General features: G+C 51.9%; 1 protein-coding gene across 6 annotated transcripts in view; it reads left to right on the top strand.

Annotated features, from left to right (window-relative positions):
• The window catches only part of ACAP3 (ArfGAP with coiled-coil, ankyrin repeat and PH domains 3), a 67,460-nt gene that overhangs the window by 1,256 nt on the left and 41,635 nt on the right, over positions 1 to 24,569 (top strand). For all 6 annotated transcript variants that reach the window (XM_027855430.1, XM_027855432.1, XM_027855429.1 and 3 more), the window contains exons 2-5: positions 17,436 to 17,493; positions 19,597 to 19,716; positions 21,705 to 21,758; positions 24,221 to 24,279. In XM_027855430.1, the coding sequence (XP_027711231.1) occupies positions 17,436 to 17,493; positions 19,597 to 19,716; positions 21,705 to 21,758; positions 24,221 to 24,279 (291 nt within the window). The remainder of the gene's footprint in view (positions 1 to 17,435; positions 17,494 to 19,596; positions 19,717 to 21,704; positions 21,759 to 24,220; positions 24,280 to 24,569) is intronic.

Below are 24,569 nucleotides of genomic sequence, written 5' to 3'. Positions count from 1 at the left end.
GGCTGTCGATTGTCCATCTGTCCACCCCGGCTCCCTGTCTGTCCATCCTCCACACTTTGTCTGTTCGTGTGTCCCTGAGGCTGCCTGGCAGGGTGGGCAGTGCCCCCATTCCCCTGTTGGTGCGAGCTCTACTAGGAAATGTCTACCCAATAGGGAAATGCTGAAGAAGTGCCCCCAGCCTCAGAGGCAGCAGAGGGATCGGGCAGGAAAGCTGGCCAAAGACCTCACCAAGCTGCCAGGGCAGGACCTCACCCAGCAGCATTGCTGGTGTGTGTACTTTGCACACACATGTGCATACCTGTGCACCTGTGCACAGACACTTGGTACCACAATGTGCATGTGCACGCACAGGCGTATATATTCATGTGCATGTGTATGTATTCACACACATATGCACATTCACACGAACCTGTGTTTGTGTGTATAAACATGTATGGGGATGAATGGGTCTGTGTTTGTGTCCCGTTTCTCTGAAGGACTCAGGCCTGTGACTCTGTACTCTTTCTATAACTGCTCCGGGAGACAAAGACAGCAGCCCCTTCCTTAGCTCAGGCCCTCCCTTCCTCCTTTTCTACCTTCTTCCCTCCTGCTCTCTCTTCTTTCCATGACTGTCCTGGGGACCCAAGCATTTAGGGGCCCGGAAAGAAATTAAAGGCAGAAGTGGACTAGGTGAGCAGAACTGAGGATATCTCCCAGACTGGACAGTGGAGGAGGACAAAGGTGGGGGTTGGAGTCAAGGTGCATGGGGGGGGGGACGGTAATAGGTGGGTAGGAATAGTCATTCTTTAAAGGTTTGGAAGGTGGAGAGAGCTGTGGGTGAAGATGGGGGATGAGTGGAGAAAGTGTGAGCATCAGTGCAGGAGAAGGATTATAGGGAGGAGGGGTCTCTGTTTCTCAGGGAGAAAAATCCGCTTTTAGTCAGTGAGGATGAGAACACCTTTAGCCTGTCTTCCTTCCCTTTCTGGGAATCGTTCCTGCTTGGTCTGGGTGGTTTGGAGCACTCCCTCCTGTCCTGTCTGCCTGTTTCTCTGGAGGGGGAGGGAAGAGGGATTCCTGTGGAATGTCCCCAGAGCTGGATCACCCCTTCCTGACCCCTTCCACTCCCGTCCTGGCCCTAGGGTAGGGATTGGTCTTGGTAGCTGAGGTGGGGTCTCACTGCTGGTCCTGTCTGAAGGCTAGAGGAGAAAGGGCCAGGGACCAGGAGCAGGAGACGGTGCTGATTTTGGGGGATTGCCTTTCCTTACTACTCAGCTCTTCCCATTTCTCAGAGGGTTTGCAGTCCTGAGGCTGATCAGAGTTCAGGTTTAGCAGCAAACTTTTCCCCACCCCATACTTCTTCTGCTGTCATCAGCCTCCAGCCCCATCCTAGGAGCTTTGGGATTTGTGGGGTTCCTATCACTGTGGTCTTTTTCCGTGGCTCTAGCGCCATGGGATGGGAAGCTGAGAAGCTTTTGCCCTCCCCCCCTCCACACCTTTGCTCTAGTCTCCTCCCTGCTCAGGCATGCCTGCCTGACCTGGCACTACCTGTTTCTGAGAGCGGCCTTGGGGGAGGGCCCGTGGGGGTACCTCTCCCCCTACTAAGATGCACAGAGTTCGTCCTGCGCACTTGGAGAATCGTTCTAGATTTAGATTACAGGCTGGTGTGTGTCCTTAACCTCACATTCCACCCACAGCCACCTTCCCTCCCCCATGTATACTGTAGCCCACTTCTCCTGAGTTGGAGCCTAGACTCTTGAGCCAACTTTGCTGTGTGACGTGCCCTCCCTCTCTGATTCCCTTTTCCTCAATCAGGATGGCGAGAGGGGTCTGTATGCCCCAACATTTAGCGGGGAAAGAGTTAGTCACAGGCTCTGGGAGTCCCCTCTGGATGCATCATTCACTGTCTATGGTCTGTCTTGCTGTAGTGTTGGGGGAGGAGGGGTCCTTGCCACACCCACCAAGGAATGAGTAAAGCCTACCCAGTGGCTACAGGGGAGGAGTTGTGGTCTGAGCCCTGGAAGCCGTGCCCCTTGGGGGCTTGTTCGACTGGTGGGGAGGTTTGGGAAGACCCCTACACTCCTGCGCCTGCCAGGAAGGTGTCTGAGGGCTGAGGATGTGGCACTTTGGGAGAACTAGCTACAGTAACACGAGCTAATGGGGGGGCAGATGGATTGGGGGGGAGAAATCTGTGGGCAGAGAGGAGCCAAGGTTTGGGGGGGAGGTGGAGAGTGGAAAGGATGTGGTCAGCGGGTGTCTGCTCGTAGGATTGGGATCACCATGCCTTTGAGCTTGGGGGAGCCTTGTCTGCCTCTGCCCTGCCCCCTCCCATTGTGGGATCCCTGGGAGCAGGGAGGAGCTGGGAGCTGGGAGCAGATGTTCTTCGTCTTTGCTGGCCCCGGTTGGTTGGGAACTAGAGGAAGGAGGCTGGGGCTGCTGTTAACAGGAGGGATCGAGGCTAGGCCTCCACAAGGATTCTATCGCAAAGCGTTAGAATAGGCTGGAGATGTAACAGGAGGCATTGGGCTTAGACATCGGGAACTGGAGGAGAGTTAGTAAGAATAGTAATATCATAACGAGAGACGATTTCCTTGTGGTTCTTCCCATACAAAGGAGACCCATCCCCGACCCTGGTGTCCAGGCTGTGGCTGCCCCAACCCCATGCCCCCTGAGCAGCCCTGGTCTTCAGTGCCTGCGGCTCAGACGGGCATTTTTCTGCTCCCTCCTCCAGTTCTCTGCTCCCCCCTCGCCTCCCCACCAGCTTCACCCCTCCTGTCTGCTCAAGCCTTGACCTCTGTCCGATGCCCTGATACAGACAATCTGAGAGGCTCTGGGGAGCTGTAGAACTGGTGCGGAGTTGAGAGCCAGGGAACCCGGATTCAAATCCTGACACTGCCTTATTCAGCCCATCACTACCTCTCTGGGCTTCAGTTTTCTCATCTGTAAAATGGGAAGGTTGAAGTTGATAGCTCTGATGGTCTGAGGCTTGGCTTAGTGGATAGGTCACGCCTGACCTGGGGTCAGGAAGACCTGGGATCAGGAAGACCTGGGTTCAAATTCTGACTTCACCACTTACTAGTTGTGATCCTGCGCAAGTCACTTTCATTGTTGCCTCCTGCCTGACTCCTAAGACTCAGTAATGACGGGCTCCTATGACAGGGTGGGTCCCTTCGAGCTCCCCATCGAGGACCAGAGAACCGAAGAACCCGCTAGTTTCTGGCAACGTCGGAGGCTGGGTGAGATTACCCCAGGCTGAGCTCCTTCCACCTATGGCTTCCTTTCCTGCCGGTTTCCACTGGGGAGGTTGGAGGGTCCTAGATCCCAGTTTGGAAGGGAATCAGAATTAGAAGTGGGAGGGATTTCCTTAAAAGTCATTAAAGTTAAGTGTCTTGTTCAGGGCCACACAGCCAGTAAGTAGGTGTGCCACTATGGGCACCAAACTGTTTAATTCACCTACTATGTGTCAGGTGAGGCGGCGAGGTAGCTAGAACACTGGGCCTGGAGTCAGGAAGACCTGAGTTCAAGTCTAACCCTAGATACTTACTAACTGTGTGACAACGGGCAAGTCACTTAACCTCTATTTGCCTAATCTACTGGCAAAGGAAATGGCACACCTTTCCAGCATCTTTGCCAAGAAAACCCTTAGTCAAATATGACCAAACAACAACAATAACAACGTGCCAGGCACTGAGGTATTAGGAATACAAAGACAAAAGTGACCCAATCCCTGCCCTCAGGGAGCTTACATTCTACTGGGGATACCCCAGGTAGACAGATAAGCAAATGCTTACAAGTAAATACAAGTGCTTTCCAAAGGCAGCTGGCAGTGACTAGGGGGTGGGCAGGTAGGGAATGGGAAGGCCTCAGGCAAGAGGGGGTCCTGGGCTGCTCGGAGGAAAGATGGGACTCTCTGTGCCAGAGGTGAGGCTAGTGAGCATTCCAGATGTGGGGCGCCATTTGCATCAAGTCCGAGAAGAGGAGGATGGAATTCCATGGCCTGGGAAGGTGTCCCAGGAACAGCCCGCACACACGCCCCCGCATACCTGGAGGCTGGTTTGACAGGATCAGAGAGTGCGGTGAAAGGGAGTTAGCTGAGATAAGCCTGGAAAGGTAGGTGGGAGCCAGATTGGGGAGGGTTTGAAATGCCAGGCTGAGGATTTCCCATTTGATCGAGGAGGCAATAATGAACTGGTGTGACCCTGGACAAATTACTTAACCCCTCTGAGCTGCCTCTAGCAAATGAGGAGGGTAGATTAGTTGGGCCCCAAAGGCCCTCCGAGCTCCAGCATTCTGTGACCCTGGTCGGGAAATTGTGATGGGAGAGGAAGCCAGCTGAGAAAAGCAGCAGGCCCCGGGAAGCGCCTTCTTAGAACCTGAGTTTGCTGACTAGCTCTCTGTACGCCTCTGGGGATAGGAGGATTCTCAGGGCTAAAGGAGGCTTCCGGGATCCGATCTTAGATCAGCTTTATACATGTTTTGTAAAGATCCTTGGCCTCGGAGTCAAGAAGACCCAAGTTCAAATCCAGTCTTAGACACTTGCTTTAATAGCTATGTGAACCTGGGCAAGTCACTTAACCTCTCTTTGCCTTAATTCCTTACCTATATAAGAGGGGATTGGCCTAATCTTCTGAGGTCCCCCCAGCCCTTCATCTATGTTCCTATGATCTTACATTTTGTGTTTATACTATATGTGATGTACATGATATATGACCTATAAACACATGCATCACATATTATATAACACATACACATATGTATATACTATTTAACACACAGCACATATATAATATACATATATATTATACACGATATTACACATGTACATATATGTATGCAATATACTATATAACACATGCGTGCGTATATTCTATCACAATTCACACAATTGTGTGACACAGCAATAGATGACATGCATGTATATATGGTTTATTGTATTACACACGTACATGTTGTATGTCACTCATACACACATGTACATAACGCATTATATTGCCTATTTATATATACTTATGCATGTATTGTATACAGCCTATATTATTATACAATATATTTATAACATTACATATCACAGTGTATGTAACACATTATATTGCCTATTTATATATACTCATGCATATTTTGTATATAGCATATATTATACAATATGTATATGACATTACATATCACAGTGTATATAACACATTATATTGCATATTTATATATTCATGTATGTATTGTATACAATATATATTACACACGTATATGTAACTATAACATGATACATTATGTTATGTATACACATGTATATGATATATTATGTTATATATACACATGTATATGCATGTGTTGTACATATGTATTATATATGACACACACACACACACACACCCCTGTTGTCTCCCTCATTAGACTGTGCATTCTCTTTGATTGAGAGGTTAAGGCAACCTTTCCTCAGCATGTCTCACTCATTCATTCTTTTAACAAACTTTTTGTTTTGTTTTGTTTTTGTTTTCTTATATGAGGCAATTGGGGTTAAGTGACTTGCTCAGAGTCACACAGCTAGTGAGTGCTATGTGTCGGAGGCCGGATTTGAACTCAGGTCCTCCTGACTCCAAGGCCTGCACTCTATCTGCTGCGCCACCTAGCTGCCCCCTCATTCATTCTTGCAAAGCATATTTGTTAAAGGGCCTACTGTGCAAAGCTCCGTCCTAGGCAATGGGGGAGAATGCTCAGTCTGGAGAAGGTCTGCTTTCTGCTCTCCCTCTGTTCAGTTCAGCCAGCCTTTAGGAAGGCTCGACTCTGTGCCTTGTGGGAAGGGGCACTAGGAACACCAAGACAGAAATCAAATAGTTCTGTCCTCAGGGAGCTTCCACATCTGCTGGGGCGGAAGGGAGAGGAGACCTTCTGATGACGTGGAGGGACGGGGCATTTCTTAAACGCATACTATGTGCAGAGTCATTTCTTGGATTCTGAATAGAGCAGTCATCGTCAGCCACACCCTCCTCTGTAGTAATGATAATGTGGATTTGAGAGGTGCAAGGGTGGGGTCCGTAGGGAGGCAGGTGGGTGGAGGGTGAGCCCCTGGTTCCTGCCTGCTGGGCTGCACGTTTGAGGTACTCCCCCTGACGTCAGCAGCCAGGTCCCCTCGGTCCCAGGGCTGGCTCTTTGACATGCATTAATCTCATGTAATCCTCACAACAACCCTGGGACCTGATCAGTCACAGTACCTGCTTTCCGCCAGCTAGGTTCTATTTTTTGGAAATCCCCATTTTATTGATGAGGACAGTGAGCAGTAGAGTCTAAGGTTAAGTGACTTGCCCAGACTCGTGAAACTGACAAGTGTCCGAGGTTGGGTTTGAACTCAGCTCTTCTTCTAAGCCCCACTCTCGATTTACTTCACCACCTAGCTGCCCAAAGAGAGTCTCTGGCATGAGAGGAACTTGGGTTGGAATCCCATCTGGCTTTTTGGTGACTAATCAAGTGATTTCAATTCTCTGAACCTCAGTTTCCCCATCTGTAAAATGAAGGGTCTGGACAAAAGGGTCTCTGACATCCCTTCCATCTTTAATTCATGATCCCGTCTTCTCCCTGAAGCTTAGAGTCTTCTGGGAGAGAGATGAGGCCCCATGCACAGATAACTTGCTGTTGAGTACATTTGTGTTGGACTGAACCTGTGATCTCATCCTTGTGGGAGTTTTTAAACATCCTCTCTGTCTCTTATAGTCTCATTGAGTGACCCGAGTCACCAAAAGGTTTAGTGACTTACCCTGAGTCACACAGCCAGGCTGTGTCAGAGGTGAGATTTTGAACTCAGGTCTTCCTGACTCCACACTATATGGGGTGGGGGGTGGGGCACTTATCAAACAAAATGCTGCATGACGTTTCTAGTGGAGAGAACAGGGAAGGCTCTCTGGAGGAGGTGACCTGAGTTGGGTGGAAATTCAGTAGGTCAGGAGAGAAGGAATGAATGGAGAACAGAGAATATGGAAGAGCTAAGAGATAAGTTTGGAAAAAGAAGGTGGTCCCAACTGGTGGAGGGCTTGCTTTGACTGCCCCACTAAGGAGGAGACAATGTAGGAGTGACTCCAGCCTGAGTGCTGTAGTATCTCCCCCTAGACCACCTGGAGGCTTCTAAGGTCGATGTCACCTGGACATCACCCAGGTGTGATCTGGACCTCCCGTTCACTTGTCACCTACATTATCACCTGCCTCCCTCATGTCCACAGTCCCAGTGGCCCAGTGACCTCAGATGATCCCAGAGATAAAACAGAGAACATCCCATGACCTTGATCCAGCTCATTACCTGAGCCTGAGCCCACCATCACCCAAAGGGATGGGTGGGCTCCACTTTCCCTAAGGACTTGTTCTGTACAAGAGATATCACAAACTAGGGGCCACAGCTCTGGACGTGGGCTCAGTAAGGGCTAGATTCAGATCCGACCTCTGACCCTGCCTAGCTTCGCTGGACGACCTGGGGCAAATCACCCAACTTGCCCAACTCCTCCTTTTTAAAATGAAGTGGTTAGAGGAGGTTAGAGGAGGTTAGATGACCTTCAACAGCCTTTTCAATTTTATATCCATGATTCTGTGAAATTTCTCTGAAGACGTTCTGGGGTCTAAGTTACTGGGTAGATTCTTGGGCTTGGAGTCAGGGAGACCTGAGTTTAGATCCTATCAGCCACTCACACAGTAAGTGGCTTTGCCACTCTTGCCTCAGTTTCCTCTTCTGTAGAATGAGGGGGCTGGACTCAATGGCCCCTAAGTTCCCTTCTAACTCTAGAGTTTATGATCCTAAATTTCTGCCTGTGTGACCCTGGGTAAGTCAGTTCATTTCACTGTGCCTCAGTTTCTTCCTCTGTAAAATGGAAGCCACTGAGTGGCTTCCGGGAGGGATCACGGAAGGCTTCGGGAGTGTGTGGCATCTGGGCTGCAGGAAGGAAAGGGCTATGGTAGGTTATTAGGAATAGAAAGCTTACTGGAGTCTGGGGGACAAAGAAGATTGGGAGAGGAGGAGCCTTCACGGCATACCCTAGGGCTGAATGCGAGGGTCTAAGCTGGCTGCCCCTTCTTGGGAAGTAGCAGCTGATGCTGGACATTCGAGGTGAGTCTACTACTTGGTGCAGACCCTTGGGACACCTGGTACATGAAAGCTGACCCATTCTAAGAGTTGGAGCCCACTTTAAGAGCTGGCTAGGGTGTGTTCCAGACAAAGACTCATGGGACCAAGCCCCAGGATGCGGGAAAGAGGGCGGCTCTGAGACAAAAGCCAGGGGAGAGAAGCGAAGGGGATTTCCTGAGGCTGCTGAGCTGGGAGAGCCCCTCCAGGAGGTGCAGCCTGGGAATGAGGGGCAGCATCGGGCAGCCATGGTATAAGGCAAAATCAATGGCAGCTGAAGAGCTGGGAGTGCCACTTAACATGTGTTGAGACCTCAGGCAAGCTGTGTGGGGATGTCTAGTCTGGAGAGGAAGAGACCTAGGGGGACAGAGACATTCAGGTATTGGAGGGGCTAGCATGGGAAAGAGGAATTGACCTTGAAGGGTAAAACTGAGCACTGGCTAGAGATATAGGAGAAGGTTTGGGCTTGCCGGAAGGAGAAAACTTCCCACTATTTAGATCCCCTAGAGGTGGAATGAGCTGCATGGGTGTCAGGGGAGGCATCAGGGGCTCCCTGTCTCTGGAGGTCTCCATGTATGTAGGTTCTGTGACCACTTGGCTTGGCACAAAAGGGTCCGGGTATGGACTGAGCCAGATGACTTCTGAGGTTGGGTTTAGGAATCTCTGACAGGCTCTCTGGCCATCTAGTTATCCTGTTTAATATGTTTTCAGAGCATCTCTTCCATTAAACTATAAGCTTCCTGAAGGCAGGGGACCCTATGGTTGCTTTTCATTTCCTTCCCTCACTTCAATCTAATTCACTTGCATGTCATGGCATCACCTCCCTGATGTCATGGTCCTCTTCGAGAATGAAGGACAAACCACGACAATCCCTGTGTTTAGCACAGCAACCGGCACAGCGTAAGGGCTGAATAAATGCCCTGGTCTTCACGGGATCATAAGTCTTTGACAGGAGGCATCTTAAGAGTCATAAAATCCAAGCTTCCTTATGAACAATAACAATAAAAATAGTTCATTTTAACTTTTCAAGTAACAAATATTTTTTAAATTAATTTGTCCTTCCCCCTCCCCCATTAGTGAGCAAATTAAAAAAAAACAAAACAAAAACAAACAAACAAAAAAAACCCAAGAAACAAAACCCAAGTCCTCAATACTTAGCTGTATAGTCGGGCAAAATAAATAACCATATTAGCCATACCCAAAAATATGTCTCTGCATTTTAAATTTATCAGTTCTGTTAGGAGATGAGTCGACTTTCCTTATTTTACAAATGAGTAAACTGAGGCCTGAAGAGTGGAAGACACTCAGAGTCACAGAGGTAATACTCAACAAAGGTGGGATAACAATAATAGTATTAACAGCTGTTTATATAGCACTTTAAGGTTTGCAGAATGCTTCACATCTGTTAACTCATTTGATCCTCACAATAACCCTGTGAGGTGGTTGCTATCATTGTCCTCATTTTACAGATGAGGAAACTGAGGCTAGGAGAGGGTTAAAATGAATTGCCCGAGTCCACAGAACTAGCAAGTGTGTGAGACTGGCTTCAAACTCAGTCATCCTGAGTCCCTGTCCTTCCCTCTGTTCAGGATTTTAACCCCTGTTCCCTGACTCCAAATTCAGTGCTCTCTCCTATTGTTCCATTCTCCAGATTTGGAGTCAGGATTTGGGTTCAAACCTTGCCTCCGTCAGTTACTGTGTGACCCTAGGCAAGTCATATTCTCTGTGCCTCAGTGTCTTCACCTGTAAAATAAGTGGATTGGATTGGATTTCTGTTCAGAATTCCTTTCAGCTCCAAACCCCGTGATCCTGTCTACTTCCTCTCTCCTGGACTTGGGTGGGCCCTAAGGATAGAGGTCCTGGGTATCAGGGGTGGGATAGTAAATGTTTAACAACTAGATGAGAAGGGGATGGGGAATATGCAGGACACACATTGTTAACATTTTCTCCATCACTTTCTTAGGTCTAGACAATCAACAACATAATCCCTGATTTATAGTTTGAGGATTTTTGAAACATAAATGCTCACACTGAAAATTTAGCAATGGGCTCTCCCCAGCCCAGCACACACCTGCTTGGGGTCCAAGGACAGAATCCTCCTCCTGAGCTAACAGGGAGTTAGCTGGACTGAGGCTGGGTCTGGAAATAGAGGAGCAGCATGGTATAGAGTAAAGGGTATTAGACTTGTAAAGGAAGATATGGGTTCAAACCTGCCTAGGAATTTAACCAATATGTTACCTGGGTACTGTACCCTGAGTTTCTTCCTCATCAAATGAGGGGATTGGCCTTGTCTCCAGCTCAAAATCTGATTCTATGAAAAAAAAATGAGAAGGGTGCATCAAAGAGGGGTAGCCAAAAGCAGATAGGGGAGGCAGGAGAGGGTGTTCCGGTCATTGTGAAGCTGACCGTTGGCTTTGGTGGTGGGGGGAGTGTAATCGAGCAGGTTAGGCCCTTAGACCAAGATCTGGCCTCCCTTTAGCAGGTCATGTTGTTGGATGCTTGGTGACTCTGAAACTGACCCCCTGTGGAGGTGCCCCTTAGCCATCTATCACCACCACCACCACCATCATGATCGAAACTAGCATTTCTAACTTTTTTTAAAGTTTGTAAAGTGCTTTATAAACATCTTATTTGATCAATGATTGGAAAGGCTCAGAAGGACTGGAGTGGGGGGTAAGCTGGCCCTCTGATGACACTCTGGTGACCCAGGAAAGTGCTTAATCTCCTGGCATCCCCAGAGAAGGAGGTGAAAAGGGCTCCGTCATCATTGGTGATCCTGGCAGTCTTTCTTCCATCTCTCAAGGGCTGATAATGGATGGGGATGGGGAGAAGGAACAGCTCAGGGGAGCTGAAATTGTTGAGCTGGGGCTCAGGGGACTGACTTCAATCCCTCTGCCCTCACTAGTGCTAATAGGCTTAAGGCAGGAAGTTGGATCTGACCGGGGGTCCTGACCTTATTAGCTAGAATGACAGATCACAGCTCTCATTGTGGAGTGTTCTAAGATTCTCAAAACACTCTACGTGTTATCTCTTTTGAGCCTTATAACAACCCTGTGAGGTAGGTGCTATTTTTCCACAGGAGTAAACTGAGGCAGATTGGCGAAGTGACTTGCTTAGGGTCACACAGCTAGTAAGCCTCTGAGGCAAGGTCTTCCTGACTCCAGGTACAGCCACCTATTCTTTCTGGGCTATGGCCCAGGGCATCTTCCCCATGCAGATTTGTCTCTCTCTGTGTATCCTGGTCTGGAAACCCCTTCATTCTCGGTGTTGGTAACTAGGTAACCGTGCAGGTAGCTAAATCAAGCTAGAGGACCAGTCCTTGCTGAGGGTGGGGAGAGGTGGGGATGGGATGGTAACACACATCCCTGCTCCCCTTTCTCCCTCTTCCATCCCAAGTGCTGATGACGGTGGGGCCCAAGGGACTCTGCCTTTGACTTTTCTCTCTCAGAGACCCCAGCCCCTCCATCCCTATGGAGTGATAAACAGTGAGGGTTCTGAGAAAGCTGGGGATGCCCCTACCTTCTTTGGTCACTGTCCCTCTCCCCCTCCCCGGGGCTAACAGTGGGCTGGAGGCTGGGGGCCGGAGGCTAGGTGAGGGAAAGGGGATCTGGTTCCATCCTCGAGACAAATCGGTCCTGATTGGACTGAGATTGGACCCTAGCTCGTTCCGAGCCCGTCCTTCTCCCCCTCCCCGGGGCTGTCAATGCGCTGAGAGGGGATGGCAGTGGGGTGGTCCAGGGGGCGCTGACTCTGTCCCGGAGACAAGTTAGACCTGGTGGGGCTGAGGCTGGACTCTTGCCCATTCGGAGCCTGTCCCTCTCCCCCTCCTCCTTCTTGGGGCAGACAATGGGCTGGAGGAGGGGCACAGGGGCAGAGTGGGGAATGGGGATCTCGCTCCGTCCCGCAGCCGCGCTCGTCCTGGTTGGTCTGAGGCTGCACCCTTGCCCATTTCGAGCTAGTCCCCCTCGTCCTCGTCCTCCCCCTCCTCCCTGGGGCTGACAGTGCTCTAGAGAAGGAGGCACTGAGACAGGGTGGGGGGATGGGGATCTGGCAGAGTCCCGAAGACAGGTTTGTCCTGGTCGGGCTGAGGCTGTACCGGTCCCCGCCACCTCCCCGGCCTGACAATGGGTTGGAGGACGGGGTACGGGGGCAGGGTGGGGGGGATGGGGACCTGGGGATCTGACTCGGTCCCGGAGACAGGTTGGTCCTGGTTGGGCTGAGGCTGTACCCCAGCCCCTACTCCGGGCCGGGCAGAGCGGGGAAAATGGAAACCCAGCTGACCCCAGAGTCTCCCCCTCCCCCGCGGCTAAGGGCGGGGGAGGGGCTAGGATACTGGGGAGCCTTTGTAGGCGGAGGGCTGAGTTCCCCTGGGGAAGCAGATGGAAGAGAGGATGGCTCCAACCGCAAATTGGATTGTGTTGGGGGGGATCGGGGATCTGAGACCCTAATTCCGGAGGGATTGGTGCGGGAGGAGGGGTTTACGATCACAGCTTTATTTCCTGTTCCCGGACACAAATCCGATTGGGGGGAGGGGGAGGGAGAGGGAGAGGGGAAGGGTCACGTGGTCCCGCTCCATCTGCCTCATCCCTTCCGGGGATTCTCCATCTCTTTCGGGTGACGTCATTTGTTAACCCTTCCCTTGCTGTCAGGAAGGGGCAGGGGGTGGGGGTGGGGTTGGGGATGGGGAGTGGGGCGTGGAGGCATCCAGGATGGGCGAGTCCCAGACTAAGAGGGGAAGATGGAGGTGGGAGTCATTCCCTCCCTAGGCATCCCAGTTGGTGATTGGGGACAGGGACAGGGGCAGAGAGAGGGGCAAGGTGGCTCATGGAGGTCGGTGGGGCAGTGGCCTGGAACAGCTCTGCCCAGGGGATGGGAGGATAAGGGAGGGAGAGTCAAGACCTAATGTTCTGGGGTCCCTGAGGGGGTTTGAGGGGAGAGGCATGGCCTGCCTCCAGGAACCAATAGACTGATGGGGAGACCTCAGACCTGGCCTCCTCTCATATTGAGGGGACACACACGGCGTCTTCAGGTACCCCTTGCTCTGAGTGGGAGACAGCCATGGCTTCAGGGTCTGTTGATCTGAGGGGGAGATAGGGGGCCTGCCCTCAGCCCCACCAGACCCTCCTTTTAAAGAGGAGATGTAACCTCCTCAGGGACACCCCTTCAGTCTGAGGGGAAACATGATCTTCCCTGTAGGGATCCCCCTAGTTTGAGAGGCTTGGCTCAGTTGTGTCTTTATTGAGGAGCAGACCCCCCCAATGCCCAGAAGACTGTAAGGAGATCCCCCTGGGAGCCTGGCCTCTCTGTAGAGTGGAATTCTGTACACTCCAGGGGCAGGCTTGGGTCTCAGCCAAAGGGACTTGGTTCCTGTCTCCATCCCCAGGGAGCCAGTGGGGCTCAAGGGTTCCTCCCTCTCTGCTCCACCCCCTCTTCCACTCCAGGTTCAGGGTGTGTCAAGAAGGTTTTATTTTCTGAAAGTCTCTGAGAAGGGCTCCAAACTGAGACAAAACCTTGGGCTGCCCACCCCGCCTGCCCACCCGCCCAGCCGGGAGCAGAGCTGGGTATTAATAACCTCACACAAAGGAAGTGATTGAGGCAGCTAATTAAACACGTGTTTCCCCCACCCAAAAATAGGGGGCCTGGAGCCGTGGGGTGGGTGGCACTCCGTCTCCTTTCCCTGGGACTATTTTGGGAGCTACCGGAGGCTGGACAGGGAGGGCATTTGGGGACACTGGCGCATGGGATACTGGTTCTGGGGGCCCTATGGATGGCAAACAGTGGGTATAGCCTGGGCATTGAGGATAAAGGCTTGCAATCAAGGGAGCCCATGGTGGCAAGCCTCTGGAGACAAAGTGGTACCTTCATTCAGTCAATCAACAGGCAACTATTAGGAGCCTGCTATGTGCTAGGTGGGGCAGCTAGATGGTGCAATGGGTAGAGCACTAGGCTTGGAGTCAGGAAGACCTGAGTTCAAATCCAGCTTCAGACATGTACTAGCTGTATGACCTTGGGCAAGTGACTTAACCCTGTTTGCCTCAATTTCCTCATCTGTCAAATGAGCTGGAGAAGGCAATGGCAAACCACTCCAGTATCTCTGAAGAAAACCCAAAGTGGGGTGATGGAGAATCAGACATGACTGAAGATGAGTGAGGATATGAAGACATAGATGAAACTACCCCTTCCCTCATGGGAAGACCCTCCACCTGGAGTCAGAGGTCCTAGGTTCAAATTCCAGCCCTGCCAGGCACAACCTCAGACTTCAGTTTCCTCATCTGTAAAATGGGTTGGACTAGATGACCCCTGGGGTCCCTTCTTTTTTTAGGCAATTGGGGTTAAGTGACTTACCCAGAGTCACACAGCTAGTAAGTGTCAAGTGTTTGGTCTGAGGTCGGATTTGAACTCAGGTCCTCCTGACTTCAGGGCCGGTGCTCTATCCACTGTGCCACTTAGCTGTCCCCCTGGGCTCCCTTCTTTCACTAGAGTCATGGCCCTATAACTTGAGTCTTGTTTCCTGGGCAGCTTAATTCACCGGCAAGTCAAGACATCTCCGGTGATGGCGCTGATCCTTCTCAAAATGAAGGATGGACAAGAGGCCCAGAGCTTGCTGTCTGAGGAGGGAGGGTCTCTGGAGGTCCTCTTGACCCCTTCCCCCACTGTCTTGTAGAAGGCCTTCCTCAGGACCACCACCCCTCTCCTCAATTGGGTGTTACCTTCCAAAGAAGAAGGATGCCTGATTCTGTCCAGGAGCCCCTGAGCTGGGGCTAAATGTCCCTTGTACCTGTGGGGTGACAGTGGGTTAGTGTATAGAGGAGAGAAGGGGTAGGATATCGGTATACAAAGCCTACAACCTGCATTCTATGTATCAGTCAGTGAGCATGTATTAAGCACCAACTGTGTGCCAGGCACTGAGAATAGTAGAAAGGCAAAGTCAGTCCCTGCCCTCAAGGGACGGACATTCTAATGGGGAAGGAAAGCCAATGACTATGTTTATGTAGCATAAAAGGGAGGTGATCTCAGAGGGTAGGCATGGGTGGGGAGGAGAACAAGGTAAGGCTTCGGGGTGTTTGTGTTGGGGATTCTAAAATCTCCAGTCTGGAACTGAAAGGCACCTTAGAGGTCATCCAGTCTAACCTCTCCATTTTACAGAGCAGGAAACTGAGGATCCACGACTTAGCCAAGGTCACATAGCTGGGATTCAAACCAGCTCCTTTGACTCTAGGCCGGCGCTCTTTTCACTTTACCACAACGCCTCTCTGCATGGAGAAGGCTTCCGGCCCGGCCCAGTTGGCTGGCTCCCCCCTCACTCCCAGCCCCCCCCTTTGCCTCTTGCAAGCAGCAGGCAGGTCATTTGGGGGCTGGGCCCCTCCTTTCAGCCGCAGGCTGCTTCTGACCTAGTTAAGCTTGGAGGCCCGAGTGGGAATCACAGTGGGAGGGAAGGCCGGGGAGCCCAAAGTATGTGCTTGTGTGTGTGTGAGCGTGTATGAATCTCTGTGAGTGCCCAAGAGCATCAACCCCTCTCCTGCAGCCCTTCTCCTCCCCCCTGCTCCCCAACAACTGCTTCTTCTCCCAGGGCCCTGCCCTGAGCTCCCCCACCTGACTCTCCCAGCTCTCTGGGGATCTCTGGGCAGGCTGAGAAGGATTAGGCTCTCTTGGGAAGGATTGAAGAGGAGAGGGAGTGTTTGCAAACACGTTCGACCACCCCCTCCATGCACAGTGATGTGGTGGATGTTGAGGCCATGGGAGTTTGGAACCTGGACATGCAGCCGCCCTCATTCAGAATAGGAGCTGGGGCCAGAGGACCGGCTTATTGGGTGTGGCTTCTCTGGCCACTGTGGGTGGGGACCTGAGGGCTGCCAAAGGGAGAGGGATGTTGTGGCTCCAGCATCATGATCCTTGCCCCCTCCCATGCCCCTGTGCATTTGGACCCATTTGGTGGTGACCTGCTGCAACCCAGAGCTTCTCCCACCTTTACCCCTTACATCAAAGTGGCTTCAGGAATATCCAGCGGTCACTCTATCCACTCTCCTCCTCTCCCTGTTCCACTGATCCTTTCCCTTTAGTCTCTCCTGGAGACTGGAATCCTCTATAACCAATGCCTCCCCCCAATATTTCCTAATTAATTATCCATTTGACAAACATTAAGTATCTACCCAGTGTCAGGCAAAGCTGATGGCTGGGGATAGAAAATAAATATATAAAATATTACATGTAATATTTTGTTATGTATTAATTATATATAATGTTTTAATATATTTATACATATGGTTTGCTATATATTTATATGTTTTATATATCTCATAGATAATATCTTATGTCATTATAGATATATATAATATGTTTGTATTTTGTTTGTGTGTGTACGTATATGTGTGTATTTTATGTGTCTCTGTGTGTATGTACATATATATATATGTGTGTGTTTATGTGTATGTGTGTATAAATGGTTACAAGAATGAAACGGTATCTGCCCCCCACGCCCCTCCAGGACCTTCCACCCTAGCTTCTGAACTCTTTCTCTGTCCTCCCAATGCGGCCGCCTCAGGAAGATCTCTCTCTTCTTGGCTCCCTGGCTGGTGCTCCATCTCAGCCTTCTAACTTTACCTTCATCTGTAGCCTCCCTGCTCAGACCCACCGCACCCCTCAGGGAATGGAAAACCAAGCTAGATGGAAACCGGGAAGGAGAAGGAGAAAGAGCCGGAGATACAAACAAAGCATCATCTCTCCATGAGCAGACTGCTGGCAAGGGAGTGGATGGCCAGTCAGAGACACACACAGATAGATGCCCTAGGGGGCCTTCTCCAGTTTGGGGTTAATTGAGAGTAACCTAGAAGCTGTTTTCTGTCAAAGCCGGTGTGGCCTTCTCCCTGGGTTCCTGCAGGCGGGCAGGGTCTGTCCGCTCTGTGGGGCTCTACCTGCCCCATCTTAGAGAGAGGTTCATGGGAAGGAAGGCTGTCCTTGCATGAGCAGGGAGGAGGTTTCGAGGCATGACTTGGGACCAGAGTATGTGTGTGGGTGGAGGGAGGAGGTCAGGGGATAGGAGATCTGGAGGGTTGGAGCCCTGGAGGTCAGCAACCCTGTTGGGTTCACTATGTGACTCCTGGGGGCTGAGGCAGACAGGGCAGAGAGTGAGCAGTGGATGGAGGTGGGAGGTCACCTGGCTGCGGGGGTGGTGCTAGGCTGGTCCCCAAGAGCCTCTTCCCTCAGGACCCTTGCTCGCCTCATCCCCTGGGGCATCTCCCTGTTGGCCTCACACATCTGGCCACATCTGGGGAGGGAAGAGCCTCTCCCCCTCCCCCCACCATGAGCCCTTTCTCATGTCCACTCTGACTTTTGCGTTTCTCAGTGTTGGTCCTTGTCTTTCTAGGGCAACCATAGATGAGGTGGAAACAGATGTGGTGGAGATAGAGGCGAAACTGGACAAGGTGAGAGACCTCCCCTACCTCCCATCCATTCCCATGGCTGCAGGAGAGGAGCTCCTGTGGATCCCGGGGGGCCTCTGTCTCCAAGGCTGGGGAATAGGGATTGGGGCATGGAGCTGGAAGAGGGAGTTGGGAATTGGGTCCTGCCTGTGACTTGAGTAGATGGGGGAGGAGAAGGGGGAATGCTGGGTGACAAGGTGTGGCTATCTGAACCTGGGAGGGACCCCTTCAACTTCCCCCTCAGGGAAGAGGGGTCCTGTTCACCTTAGTCTTTGGGGGGCGGGGTTCTGGCACCCAGCATGTGCATGAGGGAGGGGAGTGCATGCGTGTGCTCATGCCTGTGCGTGTGTAACCAGGGCTGCTGTGACCATGTGTCATGATTCTCTGCAGGCCCCCATGCTGAGCAGCAGCTGGTGTATCTCACAGCTTCCTGCCTTGGTCAGACTTGGGAAGGGGGGAGGGTAAGGGAAGGAGGGAAAAGGGAGAGGAAACCTACAGGATGAAGAGTGAGTCCAGAAAGTCAGGAACTAGCTTGGGGTGGCAGCTAGAGTTCTGGCCTTAGACACAGGAAGACCCGAGTTCAAATTATGTCTGCTACTTAGTAGCTGTGTGACTCTGGGCAGGTCACTTAACTTTCATGTGCCTCAGTTTCCTCATTTGGAAAATGAGGGTATTGGACTCTAAGGCAAAGGGCCTGGGGGTGTTTGAGGTCAAGGGGCCACTTTCCAGAGGGGGCAGGGTAGAGCTTAATGTCTCCATGGGACACACAAAAGCTGTCCAGTTACCACTGGCTGCCCTCAAACTCAGTTTTTTTGCTATTGACCTTTGGATCCTGGGTGTCCAGTTCTATTTGCTCTGCCAAGGGCTGTGCAAAGCTCTCCGGCTCCTGGTCCGACCCTGGAGGGTTCCTCTGCCTGGTGTGATAGGATCTTCAGTCCCGTTCCAGGACTGGCCTGGGAGGCTGGGCTTTCCTGGGCACCGTCCCAGGGGGCCCTGGCTGAGGATGGGCCTTCCCTAACTGCTTCCGCTGGGCTTCGGTCATCCTGTACCAATGTTGGAGTCACTTCCCTTACCTTCCTAGAGATCTCTCTGGCTCCTGGCCCTGAAAATCCTGACCTTGTCTTGACTCTTTTCTGTCTGGATGGGTTTGTCTGAAATGCCTCCCCAGTGTCGGCTGGCCTGGAGGATTCCACCTTTCTCAAAAGCTCAGTTTCTTGACCGATGGTTATAGAGGGAGGTCAGGAGGGAAGACACTGGATCAATGCCCAGGGAGAGGAGAGGAAGAGCTCCAAGATGGTGGGGGAGGGGGCGAGCACAGAGGCTTCCTACCTGAGCCCCTCCCACGTCAGCCATCCCCTCACCTGCTCACCCTGGGCATGTCCCTGGTCTCTATGCCCAAAAAGGAGAGAGACTGTCTCTGTCCCTCTGCCAACCCCCCTGCTGCCCAGCTTAGATGGTGGGCACCATCGTAGGGCTTCAGACCTGAGTTATAGTGCTCCTGGTTCTGCTAGAGCTGAGGACCTGAGTTCAAATCCCCATCTGCTAATTACCCTTGTCACCTTGGGCAAATTACTTAATAATAATAATGTTCATTTGTTTCAATCGTGTCTTGCTCTTCGTGACTCCATTTCTTGGCAAAGATACCAGAGTGGTTTGCCATTTCCTTCTCCATTTCACATTAAAAATGAGGAAACTGGGGCAGCTAGGTGGTGCAATGGATAGAACACCGGCCCTGGAGTCAGGAGAACCTGAGTTCAAATCTGGCCTCAGACCAAACACTTGACACTTAACTGGCTGTGTGACCCTGGACAAGTTATTTAACCCCAATTGCCTTATACAAAAAAGAAAAGAAAATGGGTCTTGAGCCAGATGGCCTCTGAGGTCTCTTCCAGCTTAGGAGTTATGATTCTGTGATGCTGGGTGGTAAAATAAGGGGGTTAGGCTGGATGGCCTTGATCTGGAACCTGGTGCTCCTTTGGCCAGGGAGGGAACCGGTGAGGCCTGAGGGTGTACATCCCAGGTGTGGCCGTCCTCCACTCCTGGGGAGACCAGCAGGGAGCAGACCCCTCACTCTGTGCTCTGTGCCTCCCCCTTTGTCCCATGCAGCTGGTCAAACTCTGTAGTGGGATGATTGAGGCTGGCAAGGTCTACATCACCACCAACAAACACTTTGTCAGTGGGGTCCGGGACCTGTCGCAGCAATGCCGCAATGATGAGGTGGTCTCGGTAAGAGGGGTTGATACGAGGGTGGGCCGGGGCAGGGGGCCGCAGAAGCCGACTCCCAGAGTAGGCCACCAGCCAGACCTGTTTGCAGAGAATCAGGGTGGGGGTGGGGAGGTGGTGTCCATAGCTCTTTAGTGGAAGAGAGGGTCTTCCTGCCCTTGGGGGTGGATGCTTGGTTTGGCAGGATCAGCCTCAACCACAAAAGCTCTGGCAGAGAAACCTTCAGAGAAGAGATTCACAGACCCCTAACTGGTGGACTATCTGTGCCCGGGAAGGCTTCAGGAATATCGCTTGTGAAGGACCTGGTGGTGCGCACTGCCACTGGCATGATGTGGGAGGAGCCGTGTAGCCCAGATTGCCTGGTTTCCCGCGCCCCTTCTGATGCACCCTGGCTGTGGGACCCTGGGCAAAGGACTTGGCTTCTCAGTGCTATGGTTGTGTCATTCAGTCTTGTCTGACTCTTTGTGACCCCATGGACCATAGCACGCCAAGCCCTGCCATCTCCCAAAGTCTGTCCAAGCTCATGTTACTTAAGCAACTGTCAAAGGCTGGAGATGGGGCCAGTCTTCATTGGCAGAAGGGATTTCCAAACCTGGGAGTTCCCTGGACCAGTGAAATCACAGGTCTGGTCTCTGACATCCCTAATAAGATGTTGCCCCAAAGATGTCCCAGGGAGACTCCCAGTGATCCTTCAGACGACAGTCTCAGTACTTTTATTCAATTACAAAAGGCAATCATTTTACCCACCTGTGCCACCTGCAAAATGTTAAACATGAAAGAATAGTAGCAAGAGAATAATTCGTCCCAAGACTATTTCTATCTGGATTCTATTACATGAAAAGAAGAAGAGGAGGAGATGAATGGTATTAACACTAAAAGTGACTTGTCCTGGGATTGTTTCTAGTTGAACTCCATCAAACAGAAAAATGAGAACTTAATTGCGATAATAATCATCTTGGTTATTTTGGTTCACACTTGTGAATTTTCCTGGGTAGGGGACCTCTTGGCATGGAAATTCCTTCCACAAATACAGAATGGTCACTCCTTTGTATGGTCTTAGAGAATTGTTTGGATGTGCTGAAAGGTTAAGTGATGAAATAATGAACAACTTTAGCCAAGTTGCAGGATATAAGCTAAACCCATATAAATTATCAGCATTTCTATATATGACCAACAAAGCCCATCAACAAGAGATAGGGAGAAATTTCATTAAAAATAACTGTAAACAATATAAAATACTTGGGAATCTACCTGCCAAGACAACCCAGCAACTCTATGGACACAATTACAAAACACTTTTCATACACATAAAGTCAGATCTAAATAACTAGAAAAATATCAATTGTTCATGGATAGGCTGAGCCAATGTAATAAAAATGATTATTCTGGAAAGGTTAAATGAACTGCCTAGGGTTCCACAGCCAGTATGTGACTTGGACCCAGGCTTGATTCCAAGGCTGGCCCTCTAGTAGTAATGGCATCCCCAACCCCTCTTTCTGTCTGCTGACCTTAGTCTGATTGGCTTGGGGGACTTAGGGGTGAGATTGAGGTCCAGTGGCTTTGGGGGCCATGTCAATCAGACACTGGGGTCAGGGTATGGATGGTGTGGCTATGGCTGTGAGTGGGGTCTCCATGTAGCCAGACTTAGCCCAGTGCCTTAGTGAGAGTCCCAATCAAATTGGGAAGAAGTAGAAATAGGTCAGGAGCCATAGGAGGCTGGGAGAAGAGGGGTGGCTATGGGGCCACCTACTCCTGGATTCCAGAGTCTCATCAGCAGGGATGCAAAGAGGGAGTGTCTGGGGGTTGCTGTGGTTCAGTGTCTGTGGGATTTCTGTGAAAATTCCTTCTAAGCCCGGGGTGGGAGTGTGGACCAGCCAAGGGATGAGACCAGAGCTAAGTGCTGGGGGTAGGTAGTGGGGAGGGTGAGGGAATCAGGGACCCTCTAGCCATTGCCCTCACCTCATCCTGTCTCCCTCCTCCCCTCCCCCCAGGAATGTCTACAGAAGTTTGGAGATAGCCTTCAGGAAATGATCAACTACCACATGGTAAGAACAGCTCCCCCCTCCTTTCATTCCTCCAGTGCTGGGACAGGGGGCTCAGAGCTAGTTAGATAGTCTCAACCTTTGGCTCTGTGGCTTCATCAGCATCTCATTTGCATGTCAGGCTAAGTCCTCATAGACTCCTCCCCAAACTGGAGACTCATTGGGCTTAGAATATTTGGGGAATAGGGTTTTGCTGGGCTGTGCCAGGGGAAGTTCTTGTATGAGGAAGGACAGGGAATTCAGGCCCTGTGAGTGGTTCAGGCCTGTCTCTGAGTCATTGGGAGGGAGCTGGAGACACCTTCCCACCCCAATGGCCTCCCTTAGGGCCATAGGGTATGTGTTGGGGAAGCCCAGGGTGGGGGGGGCACTGTGGATCTGTCCCTTGGGGCAGGAGGGACTCTGGTCTGAGCTCCAGGACACTGGCTGGGTTTGTCTGGCTTAGGAGCCAAGAGTCTGGCTGGGCCCCGGTCCAGCATGAGGGGGAGGGGGGAGAAGAGAGGATGTAATCGGAGCTGTGGGTGTGGGAGGGGGAAGAGAAGCCCCAGAAATAGCCAGATAGGCTCTGGAAGAGACAAGACACTGGGCAGGCATCAGAGGAAGGAAAGTCGGGGGACCTCAGCCCTTCATATTTGGGGTAGCCCACGAGTTTGAGCATTTTCCTTGTTTGGGGTGTGAGACAGGAGTGAGTCAGAGATCTCTCAGGCAGGGCTAGAGCTGGGGCTGATCTGATTGGAGGCAGGGAGATGGATGCAATGACCTTTGGCCTCAATGGCTACTAGGAGGTCTATTGGAACTTAAGAGGCAGACCATGCCCCCTCTTCTACTCCGTACCCCCAATCTGGGGAGATTGCTCCTCTGGGCATAGGGGCAAGTAGCTTCTTAAAGATTTCTCCTGCCAGATGTTGCCAAACATCTGTCCAGACAGAAGGAAAAGGGCCAAGGCTAAGCTTCCGGCCTGGACTCCTTTAGGAGGAGGGGTGGGGGGCAGGAAGGCTGCAATCCCAGTTTTTTTGGTATCCCTAGCATTTAGCACAGTGCCTGGCACATAGTAGGTAATTGTTGGCCAGTAGACTGACTGGCTGCAGGTCCCCTGGGCTGTTCAGGGAATGTGTGGGTGAGCACCAGGGCTTGGGGATAGATGGGGTCTCTCCTGCCCTGTCCCCAGCATTCACAAACTGACATGCACCGACTTGGACCCCAAGAACCTCATGGCCACAGAGGTGCACGAAGGTCCCACGTGGATAAATAGATGTCCACACTCTGGGTGGTCGGACACAGCCTGGGAGCCTGAGCCCAGACTAAACAACCCCCCCTCTCCTTTCCCCACCCACCCAGCAGGGGAAGTTCAGAAATAAACACTCCCAGAGCTACAAGACAGTGATGGGGCTGCCCCCGTGTCCAGCGTGGAGCAGAGGTCCCCCCTCCTGTCCTGTCCCTTCCCAGCACCCACCCCTTAGCCAAGGGCTAGCCCCTTCCCCCACTCCTGATTCCCTCCTCAGGTGGGAGAGGGCAATGTTTTTCAACCTCCCAAGGAGGCAGCCTGGTACAGGGGGAAAAGAATGATGAACTTGGGGTCCTACTACCTGAGTTTGAATTCCTCACCCTGTTGCTTCCTAGCTGTGTGACTTTGGGCAGGTGCCCTAACCTCTCTGGGCCTCAGTCTCCTCATCTGTAAAATGATGAGGTTAGACCAGATGGTGTCTAGGGTCCATCCTAGCTCTTCTTCTAGTATCCCACAATCCCTTGCCCTAATGGGAGCACCTTGTCCTACATTGCTGTTGGGGGTCCTAAAGTTGGGGGTGGAGTGTGTGGCTATTTGTGTGCACCTGGGAGGGGGCTGGACTGAGGCAGCTGTGGGTACTCGTGGGCTGTGAGCCTTGGCCGGTGGGAGGCGGGTGCTGAGACACAGCTGCTCACATACGCTAGGCAACACTGATCTTCCAACCCTGTCTCCCTTCCCCTCCCCCCCATATGAGTCCATGTAGGGGTTCTCATGAACAGAGGCTTAGTGGGATTGGTGGGTTATCCAGGGAACCCTTGACACCCCCAATCAGAGAGAAAAAACAGATCCCCTTGCCCCAAAGCTGGGCAAACATCTGGGCAGCCCTAAGCAGCAGCGCCATCTGCTGGCCGTGCGGGGAAGCCCCTGTGTAGATGCGGGAGGTTGTCAGGCTTCTGAACAATGGCCCGATGGGGCAGGTTCCTTGTCTGGGGAGGGAAGACTGCATCGGGGGTCCTTCCCTGGAGGAAAGAACAGTCCTGGCTTGAGCGCTGGACCCTAAGCCCAGTGTCTAAGCTGGTGGGGGAGGGGGGAGGAAGGAAGGTCAGGAGACAGTTGGCCTCGGGAATGACAACCTAGATTTGGGGAGAAATCTCTCCCTGTCCCCCTGGATGTTTCAGGAGCAGAAGGCAAAGACTCCCCTTCCCAGGTCTTCCCAAAATCTCTCCCTTTTGGATGTTTCTAGATCCTGTTTGACCAGGCCCAGCGGTCAGTGCGGCAGCAACTCCACAATTTTGTCAAAGAGTGAGTACGGCTCAGCCTGCCCCCGGAGGGGCTCCCCCTCCCCTTCCCAGCCCACCCTCCCCCACCCAAAGGTGCTCCCCCCTTTCCAGCTCCCCCTCCCCCACCCAAAGGCACTCCCTCACCCTTCGTCTCACCCTCCCCCACCCAAAGGTGCTCCCCCCCTTCCCAGCTCCCCCTCCCCCACCCAAAGCCACTCCCTTTCCCCTCATCTCACCCTCCCCCACCCAAAGGTGCTCCTCCTCCTCTTCCCAGTTCCCCCCTTTCCCCCTTACCTCCCACCCAAACATACA

Source organism: Vombatus ursinus, unplaced genomic scaffold (assembly GCF_900497805.2).
Source record: "Vombatus ursinus unplaced genomic scaffold, bare-nosed wombat genome assembly UNPS02010822.1, whole genome shotgun sequence".
Classification (NCBI taxonomy): domain Eukaryota; kingdom Metazoa; phylum Chordata; class Mammalia; order Diprotodontia; family Vombatidae; genus Vombatus; species Vombatus ursinus.
Note: the sequence above shows the minus strand (reverse complement) of the source record. Positions and strands in the feature narration are given on the sequence as shown.